Raw genomic sequence first — 14,598 nt, 5'->3', positions numbered from 1 at the left:
AATAAGGTTTAGGATGACCTTATTTTAATAAGATTCTGATGTACACTGAAAACTGAGAATCACTGATTGGGTCAAAGTCATTTTATCATTTTGAGATAAAATTAATGTTTAAAATTATTCAGATCATTAAATTATATTGCTACACAGACATGCACACACAAAATGACATTACAAAAATTTTGGAAGAGACAAAAATTTAGATGTAAATTCAACTAAAGTATAAGCATTCTTGTACATTTTCTTCTAGTATTTTTTGTCCTCCACATATTTTCACAGGGTTGTGATCACAGGACATGCACAAACAGGTAGACCGCTTTTTTTCCTGCTTAACACAAATACTGTAACTACTATTCAGAGCTGCCTCTTCCACTTTTTCATCAGAACTATTCTGAATGACCACACAGGACTTTACGGAATAGCTGTGTCTTGGGTACTTCACCAGGCTCAGGTGAACTTGGTCTGTGGAGGTGAAAATGCTCTTAGACAGACAAGGAGGCCTCCCCTTTGAGGCATTTGATTTTCTCTTCACTTCGTCCCGCCCCTCCCCACCAAGACCATTGTGGAAAAAATCAAAACTATGAGTGTTCCCGGAAATAGAGTCATAAACAGAGAGGAAAGGGAGGTTAGCCAACAGCCCTGAGTTTTCCCGAGTCATCCAGAAACTGGGATTCTCCCAGGCCTGAAATCCCCTCTTGAAACCCTGAAGCAGTTGGGGCCTCACTGCGCTACCTTGTGGCTGCGTCTGTGAATTGCACCTTCTCTTGACAAGCATGGCCGGCACCCTGGAGGAGGTGGTTGGAGTTTGTCTCCTTGCCCCAGGCTGGTGCCTGCCTGGGAGCTCCCCTCCCTGCAGGACTGGCTGTGCTCCCTCCCATTGTCCTGGTTTCCACACTGAGCCTGAAGTCCAGCCATGACCCCTGGCCTGCTTGGCAGGCATCCAGATGTCCTGCTTGGCCCTGGCCCGTCCCTTTCCCTAGGGACCTCAGCGCCCAGCTGAGAGGGCCACTCTGTCAAATGGACACCCTCGTGGGAGCCTGCATATAATCACCCTCCTGGCTGTGAGAATGGCTGTGCCCTCTGCCCTGTGTGGATCTGTGGATGTCAGGGACACCAGGCTGATGTCAGCATGGTCCATTCCTGTGGGGACTGCTCAGCCCTGCCTGTGGACAGCCTCCACCTTCCTTTCCCCTCCCTGATGACTTGCCTATGAGGACCCATGCAGCTGGTGCGGGTAACAGGGCGGGGAGGACGTGGCCGTGGGCATCTCCGTACAGGCCAGTTGGCTTTTGGCTGGATTACTCACTTGGTGATTCACAGCCTACGGTCAGTTCCTAGCCCCAATTAGTTCCTTCCTCAATCAGCCACTCCGTTTCTTTTTGAAAAATGTACTATTCACCTGACCCAGCATGAAAGAATACGGGTGCAAGTCCTAGGTCCCCGTGCAAGGCAAGCAGGGTAGAAGATGGGCTGCTGTCCTCTTACTCCAGGCTTGTCCTCTCTGGGTATGTTATCCTCAGGAGGGCTCGGGGTTGGGCCAGGAAGTCTGGCAGTGGATGGGATCTGGCCTTTAGCAGAGAGAAGATAGCATGTCACTAGTATGCTAGACTCTGGTTCCCCATGCATTCCTGATGAGCGAGCTCCATCTCCAGATGTCACCGGCAACATTACTCATAAATGACCTTCCCTGAAATTATAGAGGCCTACCAGGAACTCGTAGGCCCCATGGGATGGATGATTCTGGGCCCGAGCCGATGATTGTGGAGGCCTGAAGTCACAGTGTTAGGTATAACCCTTTCCTGGTGGCCCTCTTGGGACAACAAATCCAAGACCAATCTAACTGCAGCTAATCAGAATTTTTTTTTTTTAAAGATTTTTATTTACTTAACACACAGAGAGAGTTCACAAGTAGTTAGAGAGGCAGGCAGAGAAGGGGAAGCAGGATCCCTGCTGAGCAGAGAGTCTGATGTGGGGCTCAATCCCAGGACCCTGAGACCATGACCTAAGCCGAAGGCAGAGGCTCAACCCTTTGAGCCACCCAGGCTCCCCAGGTTTTTAAAAAATTTTTTTCTCTTACAAAAAGCCTATACTCTATGACCTTAAAACTCTTTATATATATGTTTAAATATACTTCTAATCCCTAGCCATATACATGTATTTAGTTTTTCATAGTTATGATTCAATAAGTGGGTTATTTAGTTTTTTCCCTCACTTTATTGCATGTAGAATTTCCTTATACTTATTTTTAAAAGCTACAAGACCAGTTGTTATTTAACTTTTTGGAGGTCACAGGTCCCTTTGGTAATCTGCCAAACTCATGACCTCTGTCCCCCACTCAAAGTGCACAGACGCACGGCCTTGGGTGCCATCCCAGGAGGCGGTTGGACTCTCTGATGACCCCCACCCTTGGGGCAGGTCAACATCCCTGGTGTTACACTGTGAGCGCCTGAGGGCCAGCACTAAGCCTTGTATTTGTGAATTCCATCTTGATCACCCTCAGAAATTTCTGAAACTTTTAGTACTTGAGTAGGCATCTGAAACAATACTTGTTTACAGATGGACTTTGTGCTAGCTGGACGGTTAATTGTTAGGCATTCCAGTTGTTTCCAGTTGTGGGCACTTGTGACCCAGGGCAGCTGTCAATCTACCCACCTACGATTTGCTTTGCTTTGCTTCTTCCCGGAAGGCCTGTTTGGGAGAACGTGGAAAACGTGTCCTGTACAGGCTCTGTACCTTTGCAGATGCACGAGGAACGCCTCCATCTCTTTTGTTCCAATTCCACCCTATGAAGCTGTTCTCAAATGCCGCTGGCCTCCCCAGAGCCCTCCCTGTGCCCCACACTTGGAAGTCAACTCTTCTGCTTCCCCCCTGCTCCTTGTTCTACAGCCACACAAAGTGCCGCAGACTGGGCAGCTCATAACCCACGGAAATTCATCTCTCGCCCTGCTGGAGGCAGGAAGTCTGAGACTCGGCTGCCAGCGTGGTCAGGTTCGGGTAAGAGTCTGCTTCCTGGTTTCCTCACAGGTTGGAAAAAGAGCAAGCTCTCCGGAGTCCTTTTTATAAGGCCACTGATCCCATTCAGAGAACCCCACCCTTATGACCCAATCATTTCCCAGAGGCCACAGCTAATGTTCCTGTCATGTTGAGGTTAGCATTTCAATATGAATCTGCAGGAAACACAAACATTCAACCCACTGTACTCTTAGTGGGTCCTAGTCGAGAAAATTTTATGTACACATCTCATGTCCTATATTAGACTCAGTGATATGCTTCATGTATAGGACACCCAGAACAGATCATTTGAATATGCCCCTGCTCTGTAAGACAAAGTTATTTTCAGTAATATGGCAAAAATTAGGAATTGCTATTTTCTTAATTTATTCTTTAGTCTTAGAGCAATGAACAATTTGAAAGGAAGAACACACTGCTACTTTGAAGATATTCAAATGCATTAAAAGTATTTCCTGAAAGAACTAAAATTTTTACTTACCAAACAAAATATAGTTGACTCTTGGAACAACACAGATTTGAATTCTATGGGTGCAAATATGTGTGGATGATTTTCTCCTCCCCACCCCATAAATACAGCACAGTACTGTAAGTTAATTTTCTCTTCCTTATGACTTTCTTAATAACATTTTCTTTTCTCTAGCTTACTTTCTTGTAAAAATATAACATACAATACATATATATGTGTTAATTGACTGTTTATGTTATCAGTATGACTTCTGGCCAATAGTAGGCTGTTAGTAGTTAAGGTCGGGGGGAGTCAAAAATTATATGTGGATGTTTGACTGTTTGGGGGGGTCGGCACCCCAATCCGCAATGTTGGTCAAGGGCCAACTGTGTTACACCTCCCAGGTCTGTCCTATCTGTCTCACTGTTTTACACTGCAAACTTAAAAGCTCTAAGTGGTCACATTGGATAGCAGAATGGAAATTCTCAGGTTTTGCTTCTTTGTCTTCATAATCACTATGGTGTATCATCTTTGATTCTGAATTTGCTGTTTAAATGTAGGAGAATGCAGTATGTACCACAGGGGTTGGAGACATGAGATGGTCAAAGCCAGTTGGGAGGATTTGAAACCATGACGCTTGCAGTGAGCTCGTCACCGAACAGGTGAGTGTCAGGGGCCAGCCACATAACTTGGAATTCTCAAAATTAATATTGACAGAGAACATCGTATTTATTAAAGAATAAGTAACAAAAATGAGATCATTTGAAGATTACATAGATATTAATGAAACTTAGCAGTAACTACTAGCAGTTGTTTGCCACTTGGGCCAAAAAATTATTTTGAGGAGGTAGGAGGCTTATCTGATCACTGACATTGTTTAGAATTGCGATAATGAAAAAAAGACCAACTTTTAGTGGATTCTGTATTGTATTTACATTCCTTCTGGAAGCTGTCCGCCTTATTATGGAATTCTGGGGTAGATAGCTCCCACCTCGCCCCGCCCCTGGTCCACCCCTGATTTGACTGCTCAGGGTGGGAGCTGGGGCCAGGGGCTGGCGGGCCGCATAGTTGTACACTGTCTATGCTCAAAAGCCATGGTTCTGTGGGTGGGCTGAGGCCTTAGGGGATGGCCTCTATGTGAGACCTATTTTCTTCATGCTCTCCCAACAAAGCAAAACAACAATCCACTGAATACAGAAATGGAAGAATCTAGCCCTCTCCCATGAAGTCAGGCATTAAAGAAATTTGCAGCACTTCTTTGTAAAACAGTGTCACTCTTCGGACTCCCTTTTCATTGTTGATGTTTGGAAAAACAAGGCATTTCTCATGGTATTATAAGTATTGGTACGCAGTGGGTTTGCTGGTATTTTTAAAGGCATTAACCTTTACACAACTTTCTCAGCTTTGGTCTCTAATATGGTAAATATTGATAGATGTATTCCATACCAGAAAAGCTCTTTGGGGTCCTAAAGAATGTTTCAGAATGTAATGGTGTCCTGAGACCAGGAAGTGTGAGAGCTGCTGTGTTTGTGTACTGCCTTATACACGTGGCGCGTGCTGGTGCACAGTGGTTGAATGAGGGACTGGGTGAATGTCAGCTGCTCCCAGGATTTGGAAGCTGCAGCTGGGATAGGAGGGAGCATCATACACACACATCCCACTACCCCAGGCTGTGGTGATGGACATCTGGGGTTGCTGGGGGCTGAGAATAGCAGCTTCTAGTGTTGGCTGTCATGGCAACACCAGTGAGGGGGTGGGTCTGGGTCTCAAGCAATGAGGTCTGGGGATGAGGGTGATGGTAGCTCTGTGTCCTGGGGGTTTCAGGAGGCTCCCCATATCCTGTTCCCCTTGGTGCTGGCAGATTGGAACAACCGCCCCAATCTGTCTTTCCTGATGGGAACTGAGCAGAATTGTTTTCTAGCGGCCTCTGGCCTTTCACTCACTGGCAGTGAGCACAGTGGAAAGAGGCCCAGAGCCTCAGTCAGACAGATCGAGCTCTCGGAGCTTCTCCCTGCTCTGCTCTGAACAGCCATGGGACCCCCGCAGATCACCTAAATGCTGGCTGACTCTCTGCCATGGCAAGGAGGGGATAATATCCGGCTGATACTCGGTGCATGGTACCTTAGTGGGTCCATGAGTCACGTCATTCATAAACACCGAAAGAGGCAGTCTGGGGGCGGTTAAAGAAGAGGGTCCTTGGGGGAGTTCTTCCTGCCCCATGGCTAGTGTCTCCCAACACTAGACCCACTGTGGACACTTTGCCTTGGATAACTCATTGTGGGGGCTGCCATGTGCATTGTAGAATGTTTGGCAGCATCTCTGGCCTCTGCCCACTACAGGCCATAGCACTCTCTCCCCAACTGTGACAATTAAACATGTCCCTGGACATTGACAAAAGTCCACTGGGAGGGGGGCAGTTCTGCTGCTGGTTGAGAACTGCCAGACTAGATACCCGTCTGACAGGGCCCCACTGTGGGCGCTTGCTTGTAGCCAGCCTTGGGAGATGACCACCAGCATCATACACACAGATCTGGGTCACTCCTGGAGGAAGAATTCTGCCAAGAGATTCTGCTCTCAAGAGAACAAGAGATCTCCCCACTCTGATCCTTTTCCCTGAAGAACCCATCTGCTAATCGTGGCTGCTTCCCTCGGCTTTTGGACAAACCAAGCCCTGGGACAGCAGTAGCTGACCAACACGAGATCTGTTGAGGGAAGTCTGGACAATGCCCAGCAGCCTGGGGGAGGCCATCCTGCCCTTCAGCCTCCTCCTTGGCACTCATGACTCCCAACCTCCATGTCTCCACGAAATACTCCAGGCCATCGACAACATCATAGATAAAAGGAGGGTGGTAGTGTGACATGACGGAATGCTTTTGCCACCAGAATGAACAAGTCACCACCACAGACACGTGCCCTGGGTGAAGCTCCCTGGTGTAATGTTGAGTGCAAGAAGCCAGAAGCAAAAGAGCACATGCTGTATGCTTTCATTAATGGAAAGTTCCCCTGAAGGCAAAGTAACTGACGTTAAGGTTCAAGAGGTACACAAAGGAAGCTTCTCCAATGCAGGTTCCTACTATGAACATTCATCGGGCAATTATGTCACAGGCACTTGATGTATGTTACACTCTGATAGAAAATAAGCACACAAAAACAACATTCTGGACTGAAGGTCAGGACAGGCCCTTCAGCAAAATCCCTGTCCACCCAGGGAATAATGAGGATTAGCAATTTTGCCTATTTGGCTCTAACTTCTTATTGTCATTTTTGGACCTGGCTTCATACAGCAGCTGATATATGCACAATAGTGAGCCCATGCTCGGCACAGACGATGTTCAGTGGCAAATAGTCAGTACTACCCATCAGTTATCAACCGGCCTACGATACAAAATAATAATAAAATAATAAACGACCCTTTATTTTTAAAGGGGAAACAAGAGTCTGGAACTTGCAGTGATATTGGTTACCAAATTCCTCATTCTCCAGATTTTTGGAGCTCCTTCCAAAGTGTAGTCTTTGAGGGAAGAAAAAATCTAAAGCTTCTACTTTAGAGCTACTAGCTCCTGACCAGTAACAGCCGCACACAGAAAAGGCTCCAATACCTGTCTATTTGGTCAAATTGCTCAGTTTACTTCATATCTGTCACTTACTGATCCAGTGCACTATTTAGCCAGGAACCTGGAATCCACCTGTCAGATCAAGCGTTTGGATCTATTTTTGGCCGTTCATCTCGTTTATGAATTTACAGATCAAACAGGTATAACTGCTGTTGGAGTCCTCAGTCTCAGAGTAAAGCTTTGGCTGAAAAAAAAAATGAGGTCTAGAAAATGTGCAATGCTCTCTCTCCTTCAGACCTGACTGGAAACAGGACCCTACAAATCCCTCTCTCCTCCGAGAGAGCCAACAATCAGACAACCTTAGCGAGACAGAGCGTTTCATTGGAAGCTGTGCTGCCCAGCCACAAATCAGACCAAGTTAGCGCTCTGGAAGATCCAGAACTCCTTCAGACTTTTCTCCATCCTAGTCTTAGGATGACTAGATCTGATCAGACATGGCAGAGACTTCAGTGCAAGCGGCGAGTGCTTTTAGACTTTTGTCCCCAGAAAGATCTCCTAAAATTTCAATCCCGTACAAATGGTAGCTCATCCTGTGACCCATGACACCATTAATAGGACTGAGCTCTGTCCCACACCATCAAGAACCACTTAGATTCATCGTGACAGACATTTAAAAAAGAAAATCCATGCCCATCTCCGCAGAAAAGGCAGGCTCTTACCTAGTCCCGGGCTTTGTCCATTGGCACTTGATTGGATAAAGACGCACAAAACCAAGAAAATAGAGACACACGGGGGCCTTTCCATTTCTCCTGTCTCACCCGGTCTCCGAGGTCTTCTTGCTAATTTCTGAAGTTAAAGAGACCAGATTGCCTATTGATACTGTGTGAGGGAGGCCTGCTCATTAATAATTAACTTTTAACCAGGGTATCCAGTGTTCACTTCCCTGACTATCCCCCAATTCCAGGCCTAACTATATCTAATGCAATGAAGGATGATGTACAAAAGCTTTTTTTTTAAAAAAATCCCGATACATTTTGAAAATCAAATATCTTGTTATGTATTCTTACCTTCTTGGGCCAAGGTCATAGTTCCAAATTAATCAGTTTAAAGTTAGTATGTTTGGGAATGCTGTCAAAGGTCAAGGGTCAGTGGCTCTCACCTGGTTGCCTAGCTTTCCCTCTGTCATCACTGTGACGGGGATGCTGGCTCATGGCAGGGGTGTTTCAAATTGCAAGCTAAGCACAAAGAAATAGAGAAGGGCTCTGGCAGGTGGAGAGCTGCTGGAGGGTCCTTTTTCTGTTCAGTTCAGCAAAATTGCTGGTGCCTGAAGTTAAAGAGTTGTGGAGAGATGTTTCTATAAGCTGAAAGGGGCAGAAAACCTCTAACGTCAGTGTAGGAAGGAGCAAAGATGGAGGACCGGTAGCCTTTGCTGGGAGCCCCACTGGGAGATGACCCTATAATAAACTCTCCTCCTTTGTGTTAATTAACACTCCTACTGTGGAGCGGACTGAGAATTCAGGCCACTCAGCAAAACCAGGCAGGGGAAATGTTACTGTGTGTGACTCTTATGATATACCTTGGGTCCCTAGTTTTATTTAAACTTTATTTGTTCAATTTTTTTTATACCGACTATCTACCAGCCACTGTTTTAGGCATGAGGGACATTCAAGCATACAAAACAGATGAACATTCCTGTCTTTGTGAAACGTATGTACCATTAGGGATGGGAGGACTCAGATGATAGACAATAGACGTAATGAATCAGAGATTTATGAAGCTTGTAGAATGCAGTGAGAGCTATGGAAGCTATGGAAACAAGGGAAAGTATAGCAGAATTAAGGGGGTGGGGAGGTAGTGATTTTTAAAACATTTTGAAAAGATTATTTATTTAAGAGAGAGAGAGCATGAGTGGGGTAAGGGGCAGAGCAAGAAGCAGACTCCCTGCTGAGCAGGGGGTTGGACACAGGGATCAATCTTGGAACTCTGGAATCATGACCAGAACCTAAGGCAGATGCCTAACCAACAGAGCCACCGTGGTGCCCTGAGGTAGTGATTTTAAATAGAATGTTCAGGGAGAGCCTTCTTGGGAAGTTGAACTTTAAATGACTATTTCAGTGAGTAGTCTCTGTGGACATATTAGGAAAGAGTAGCCAGTGCAAAGGCCCTGAGGTTAGAGCGTGCCTGGTATGTTCCAGGAACAACAAGGAGGCCAATGTTCAAGAAGATACCCTTATAAAGATTTTGACTTTTATGATCTGAGACATGGGGAAGCATTCTGAGCCAAAGAGGGACATGATTTGTATTATTATTATTATTTTTTAAAGTCATTCTGGTTTTTGAGGATGGGAATAGGTTATAAATGAGTAAGGGTGTAAGTGGGGAGAATGTGAGGAGGTCATGGCGATGATCCAGTGAGAAGTGAGGGCTTGCTTCAGCATGGTAATAGTGGAACTGGGGAGTGGTGGATATGTTGGGTATATTTGGAAGGTGGGTGCAACAGGATTTCCTGAATGCTGGAATGTGAGATGCAAGGCAAAGAGAGACGTTGAGGAAGACTTCAAGGACTTTGGCTCAAAGAAGTGGATGAGCTGTCAGCTGAGGTGGGGAAGGCTGTGAGTGGAGCAGTTTTGGTGGGGGAAGATGATGCAATCAGCTTTGGCCCTGGGGCCTTTGAGATGCCTCTTGGACAGTAAGTGGAACTGTTGAGTAGGCAGTTAGATAATTTGGGGGTTCTACTCTGCTGATTAACTCAGCAAGATACCGTTGAATCCAGGCAGCTCCGGAATACCAAAACCTCTCCCTGCCAAATTTCTGCAGAGTATATTTGCTTACCAGTTTCTGCATGGGACAAGGTCTTCAGAGTTCTAGCTCTCATAAGTCAAGAATTTCTCTAGTATAATCTCATGCTAGCTTGTTTTGTGAGGCTCTCCTGGGGCGGGAGAGGAGGAGGGACATCCGTCCCCTTTCAGGGGTGCTACCCGCTCCCATCTGTCCAAGGTCTGCCTGCCTGTCCCATCACCCTTCTGGGGTGGTTTTAATGCACCATCTCTGTTGTCTTTCCATGAAGCTGGCCAAGGAGACTCCTGGCAGGGAAGAGAGGAGGACTTCACACAGAATAAGGTTTCCAGAGCCCGAGGATGCTGGGTCTACCAGATGAGCAAAATATAACTTAACCTTAATGAGCCCCATCTCCTCACCTCTAAAATGGGATAACATGAGCCAGAGATAAGGTTTGGAAATGCCAGCTTAATACCATTTTTCTCCGAACATCTTTCTCCCTTGTTCTTTCTCCCTTTTAAGAAGGGCAAAGTGGAGATAATTCTGCAAATCTTTTGTCTTCCCAAAACTTAGGACCTAGGACAAATGAATTGTAACCAACAAAGACAAGCAGAAAGCTGAACATGTTTTAAAGGGATGTGAAGGGAGCAGGAGGACCCACCCCTACCTTCTCATCACTAGAAAGAGAGTCTCTTGGGCTTTGTATGTGGGTGGGGGAGGAGAGATTTGTCTCTAGATCTCTAGGGCAGGCAAGATAGCTTCCCAGAAACGCCGCTGGAAGGTGGTAAGAACCCGAAGATGACAGGCCTGTGTGGTGCTGGCAGATAGGTAAAAGATGGCCCTGTGCCTGGCATGAAGTAGGAACAGCAATGAGCCTCCTGTGCTGACAGCTCATGTAAGATAAGGAGCACAGGCCCCTTGGTGGCCACCTGTGTGGATGGGGGACAGAGGACCTGGTGCCACCCCCACCCCCAAGCCTGGGGTTTGAGTCTGATCCAGAACTATGGCATAATGGGGTGGGGGTGGAAAGAAGAAATCCAGGGGGCCTGAAAAATATGAATTTGGAGTCAGTAATTCTGATGGCTTACAGAAAATAGAGACATTTCTTGTGCATCAGCATTTTCGGACAGAGCTCCGTCCCTGTGCAAAAAGAGGCACGTCATGAGATGTGCATGTGCAGTGGCCAGCCAAGGGCCTGGTTCACACTAGAGGTCCAGTTGTGTAGTGACTTATTTTGGAGGTAACACAGTCTGTGGTCGAAAGTCCAGGCTTTGGAGTAAGATGGATCTTGGTTCAAATCCCTGCCCTATCACTTTCTAATTGGGTGACCTAGGGCAAGACGTGAGTGGCCAAAGCTTTAACTGTTTTCCTTCGTCTGGCTAGGGACTGCTGATGCCTTCCTGATCAGGTTAGAGGGGGTCATGGAAAGGGGTGAAGCAACCTTGGCCAGGAGGAAACAATAAATGACAGCTATTATTATTGCTGAACTGTTTTTAATTTACTTAGGGGATTGAGAGGGTGTCTAGGAGGTAGGTTAACAGCAGGACCACAGTGATGAAGTGAAAATGGTAAGAAAGCAGAAGGGTCTGGACCACTGGCTTCAAAATCTGTTTGAGCATTGGAATCAGAGTCAGCCTGAGACTCAGGCAGAGGATATGTTTGAGGTCCATCCCAAGAATAATCCAGTTTAAGCTTCTGGGACTGAGGTCTGAAGAACCTTCATTCTAAAGTTCTCCAGGCTGTTCTTTGTCCCTCACAGTTGGAACAGGTGCCTCCAACTGGTGCTTGTTCTATCAGGACACAAGAAGGAAGTGATATGCCTTTCAGATATTTTGGTGCCCCTCTAAAATTCGTATGTTAAAGTAGAACTCCCAAGGTGATGGTATTAGAGGTGTGGCCTTTAGGAGGTGATTAGGTCACAAGGGCAAGCCCTCATGAGTTGGGGGAGCATCCCTGTAAAAGAGACCCCACACAGATCCCTTGCTGCTCTGCCCCTGCGAGGTTACAATGTGGCCCTCTATGAAGACCTCATCAGACACTGCATCTACCAGTCCCTTGATCTTGGATGTCCAGCCTTCTGTTGTTTGTAAATTTCTGTTATTTACCCAGTAATCTGTTACAGAAGCCCAGAAGGACTAAGGTATCACCTGAGAAAATTTTGTGTGTGTGTGTGTATATATATATATATATATAATGTTTATAATACATTTACACTATACAATTAGAATATAGCACTATACAATTAGAATATAGAATATACAATAGAATATAGTTTATAATACATTTACACTATACAATTAGAATATAGAATATAATACAATTTACACTATAAAATTAGAATATAGAATATATTGGTGATACGTAATTTACAAGCACATAAATACCCATATATTTGGAGGGGGTAGTCCTAAAGGCTTTGTTTTGTTTATTTTTAAGAGAGAGAGAGTATACATGCAGGGGGGAAGAACAGAGGCAGAAGGAGAGAGAGAATCTCAAGCAGGCTCCACGCTCAGCATGGAACCTGACATGGGGCTCGATCTTACAACCCTGATATCACGACCTGAGCTGAAATCAAGAGTCAGACGCTTCACCTACTGAGCCACCCAAGAGCCCCAAAGTTTTTTTAAACTGATAAAGGTGCTTGCCTGAAGAGATGTGAAGACTGTGATAGAGGGATAGAGTGGCTCCCAGGTCTTACTGACCTAATAGAAATGTGGTTGATTCCATCAATACTTTGGAAGAATCAATAGCTCCATTAGTGGTATCTGTAGTCATTCCCATGCTGAAGAAAGCCCAGCAGTTTATGCGGGACTCTTCATTTCCCATGAACTGAAAAGGGGTAGGGCCTGAGGCCCATGGAGACTAGAAACTCCAGCAGAGTTATCAGCACTGTCTGTAATCCTTGGTCTAAAATAGTAATGGTTTTATAATTACATTCTTACGAATTTCCCAATTCTTGCTCTCTTTTAATTTGAAAATCTTCTTGAAGAAATGGAAATTTCAAGAGACTGGCATTTGATGACCTGCCTGTCACCTTTTCCTTTAGTGAAATGGTGATAAGAAAGTTAATCAGAAGAAAAGAAATAAATATTTCACAGAGATAAAGAGAGCAAGTCCCTGGTGGGGAGAAGCCAGGGGGTCATGGTGAATTTCACGTATGAAAGCAACAGAGTTTTATATTCAAAATCAGCCATTCTTGTTTCATCTTTGAAACTGGGGATATGCAAGAGTGGCAGCCCTGGGTTGGAGTTCTCAGACAAGAGTAATGGAAACCATACCTCTTGGATTGGTACTGTTCTTTCCCTCACTGTGCAGTTGAGATTTAAGAGATTAAGAACTGGGGGTGCCTGGGTGGCTCAGTTGGTTGGACGACTGCCTTCAGCTCAGGTCATGATCCTGGAGTCCTGGGATCGAGTCCCACATCGGGCTCCCAGCTCCATGGGGAGTCTGCTTCTCCCTCTGACCTCCTCGCTCATGTTCTCTCTCACTGTCTCTCTCTCAAATAAATAAATAAAATCTTTAAAAAAAAAAAAAAGAGAGAGATTAAGAACTGGGACACACTGTATCTTCCCAGGAAAAGGCAGAGAGGGGAAATCAGGACTGTCTGAGCCCGGGGTCAGATTCCTTAACAACCACTGGCCCTTGATCCCTCTGTGTCAGATTTTCTTCAGGACTTCACGGGGCTTTCTTTCCTATGCCTTCACCGCATTCCATTTCCAAAGATGAAATTTATGACACTTTCAGGATCATGCCACTGGGAAATGATACTTTCTCTTACGGCTGCTGGGGGCCAGGCTGCCACCAGGAGAATGACCAAGCTTTTATTGGGTCACCAATCAGTGTGTGGACATTCTAGTACCATGCAGGAGTATGGCAAAAACAAGAAGGCTCCAAATGTGTCCTCATTTGGAGAGGGGTTGGCCTGGAGTTTAACCTTTGCTTATCTTTTTTTTTTTTTTTTTTTTTTTTTTTTTTTAAGATCAGTCAACAAATGAAAGGTGAAAACAAGTTTGCAGGGAATGTTTTAGACTGTTTGAAAGAATGAAGTGTTTCCAGCAGTACGAGCTGGTATTTATTCAGTGAGATCATCATGCCTTTACTGATAAGACTTGCAGATTCAACTTTGCATTGGCTCTGCCTCTGGCTGGTTTTCCAAGCCCTGGGCAGATTCTGTTACCTCCCTCTGGCTCGGTTTTCCCATCTGTAAAATGGAATGGTGAGAGCAAATGTTATCATGTGAAAGGTCTCTTCAGCAGCTCTTGGTACAGTCAGAGCTCATTTGGTTTTTTAAACAAATGAGCTAGGAATTATTTGGTACAGGTGAGAAAATGGAGGCTCCCAGATTCCTTGTCCAAGGTCAATGTCTAACTCATGCAGATCGGGTGGGAGGATTTCTAGGTCCCTGGAAGCTCCGTGGCTCTCTTGTCCCCAGTCTAAAGTGAAGACCCAAGCAGCCAGCGAGCAAAGAGTTGGGCTCTTTCTGAACTTATTTTTGTTTCCTGCTCTGTGCTGGCCAATTACTCTCCTTGCCAGAATTTCAGCTTCTGGTTTGTGAACAATGAAAAAAACGAACACACCAAAACCCCAAACCAAAGCAGTTTTTTTTACCCCCTGTGGCTGGATACTTGGAACCAATAATGCATCTTATTATGTCGTTGCAGTAGAATGTCAAATCTTCCCCCTGCCCCCCCCCCCCCCCCGGTTTGCCTCATGCTTGGAAGCAAAAATAAGCAAAGATTTAAGCTGATTTAGAACATCCAGATAGACATGGGTCTTTTTGTCATTTGCCAAGGGTCTTCTCCTCTGTGGGAA

At 45.5% G+C, this 14,598-nt stretch overlaps 1 protein-coding gene across 1 annotated transcript in view; it reads right to left on the bottom strand.

Annotated features, from left to right (window-relative positions):
* Positions 1-14,598, bottom strand: part of LIPC (lipase C, hepatic type) — a 149,225-nt gene that overhangs the window by 121,103 nt on the left and 13,524 nt on the right. The window contains exon 2 of the mRNA XM_059372013.1: positions 7,728-7,854. Coding sequence (XP_059227996.1) covers positions 7,728-7,812 — 85 coding nt within the window. The 5' untranslated portion in view covers positions 7,813-7,854. The remainder of the gene's footprint in view (positions 1-7,727; positions 7,855-14,598) is intronic.

This window comes from Mustela nigripes, chromosome 13 (assembly GCF_022355385.1).
Source record: "Mustela nigripes isolate SB6536 chromosome 13, MUSNIG.SB6536, whole genome shotgun sequence".
NCBI lineage: Eukaryota > Metazoa > Chordata > Mammalia > Carnivora > Mustelidae > Mustela > Mustela nigripes.
The sequence above is the reverse complement of the archived record's forward strand: the minus strand, read 5'-3'. Positions and strand labels throughout refer to the sequence as shown.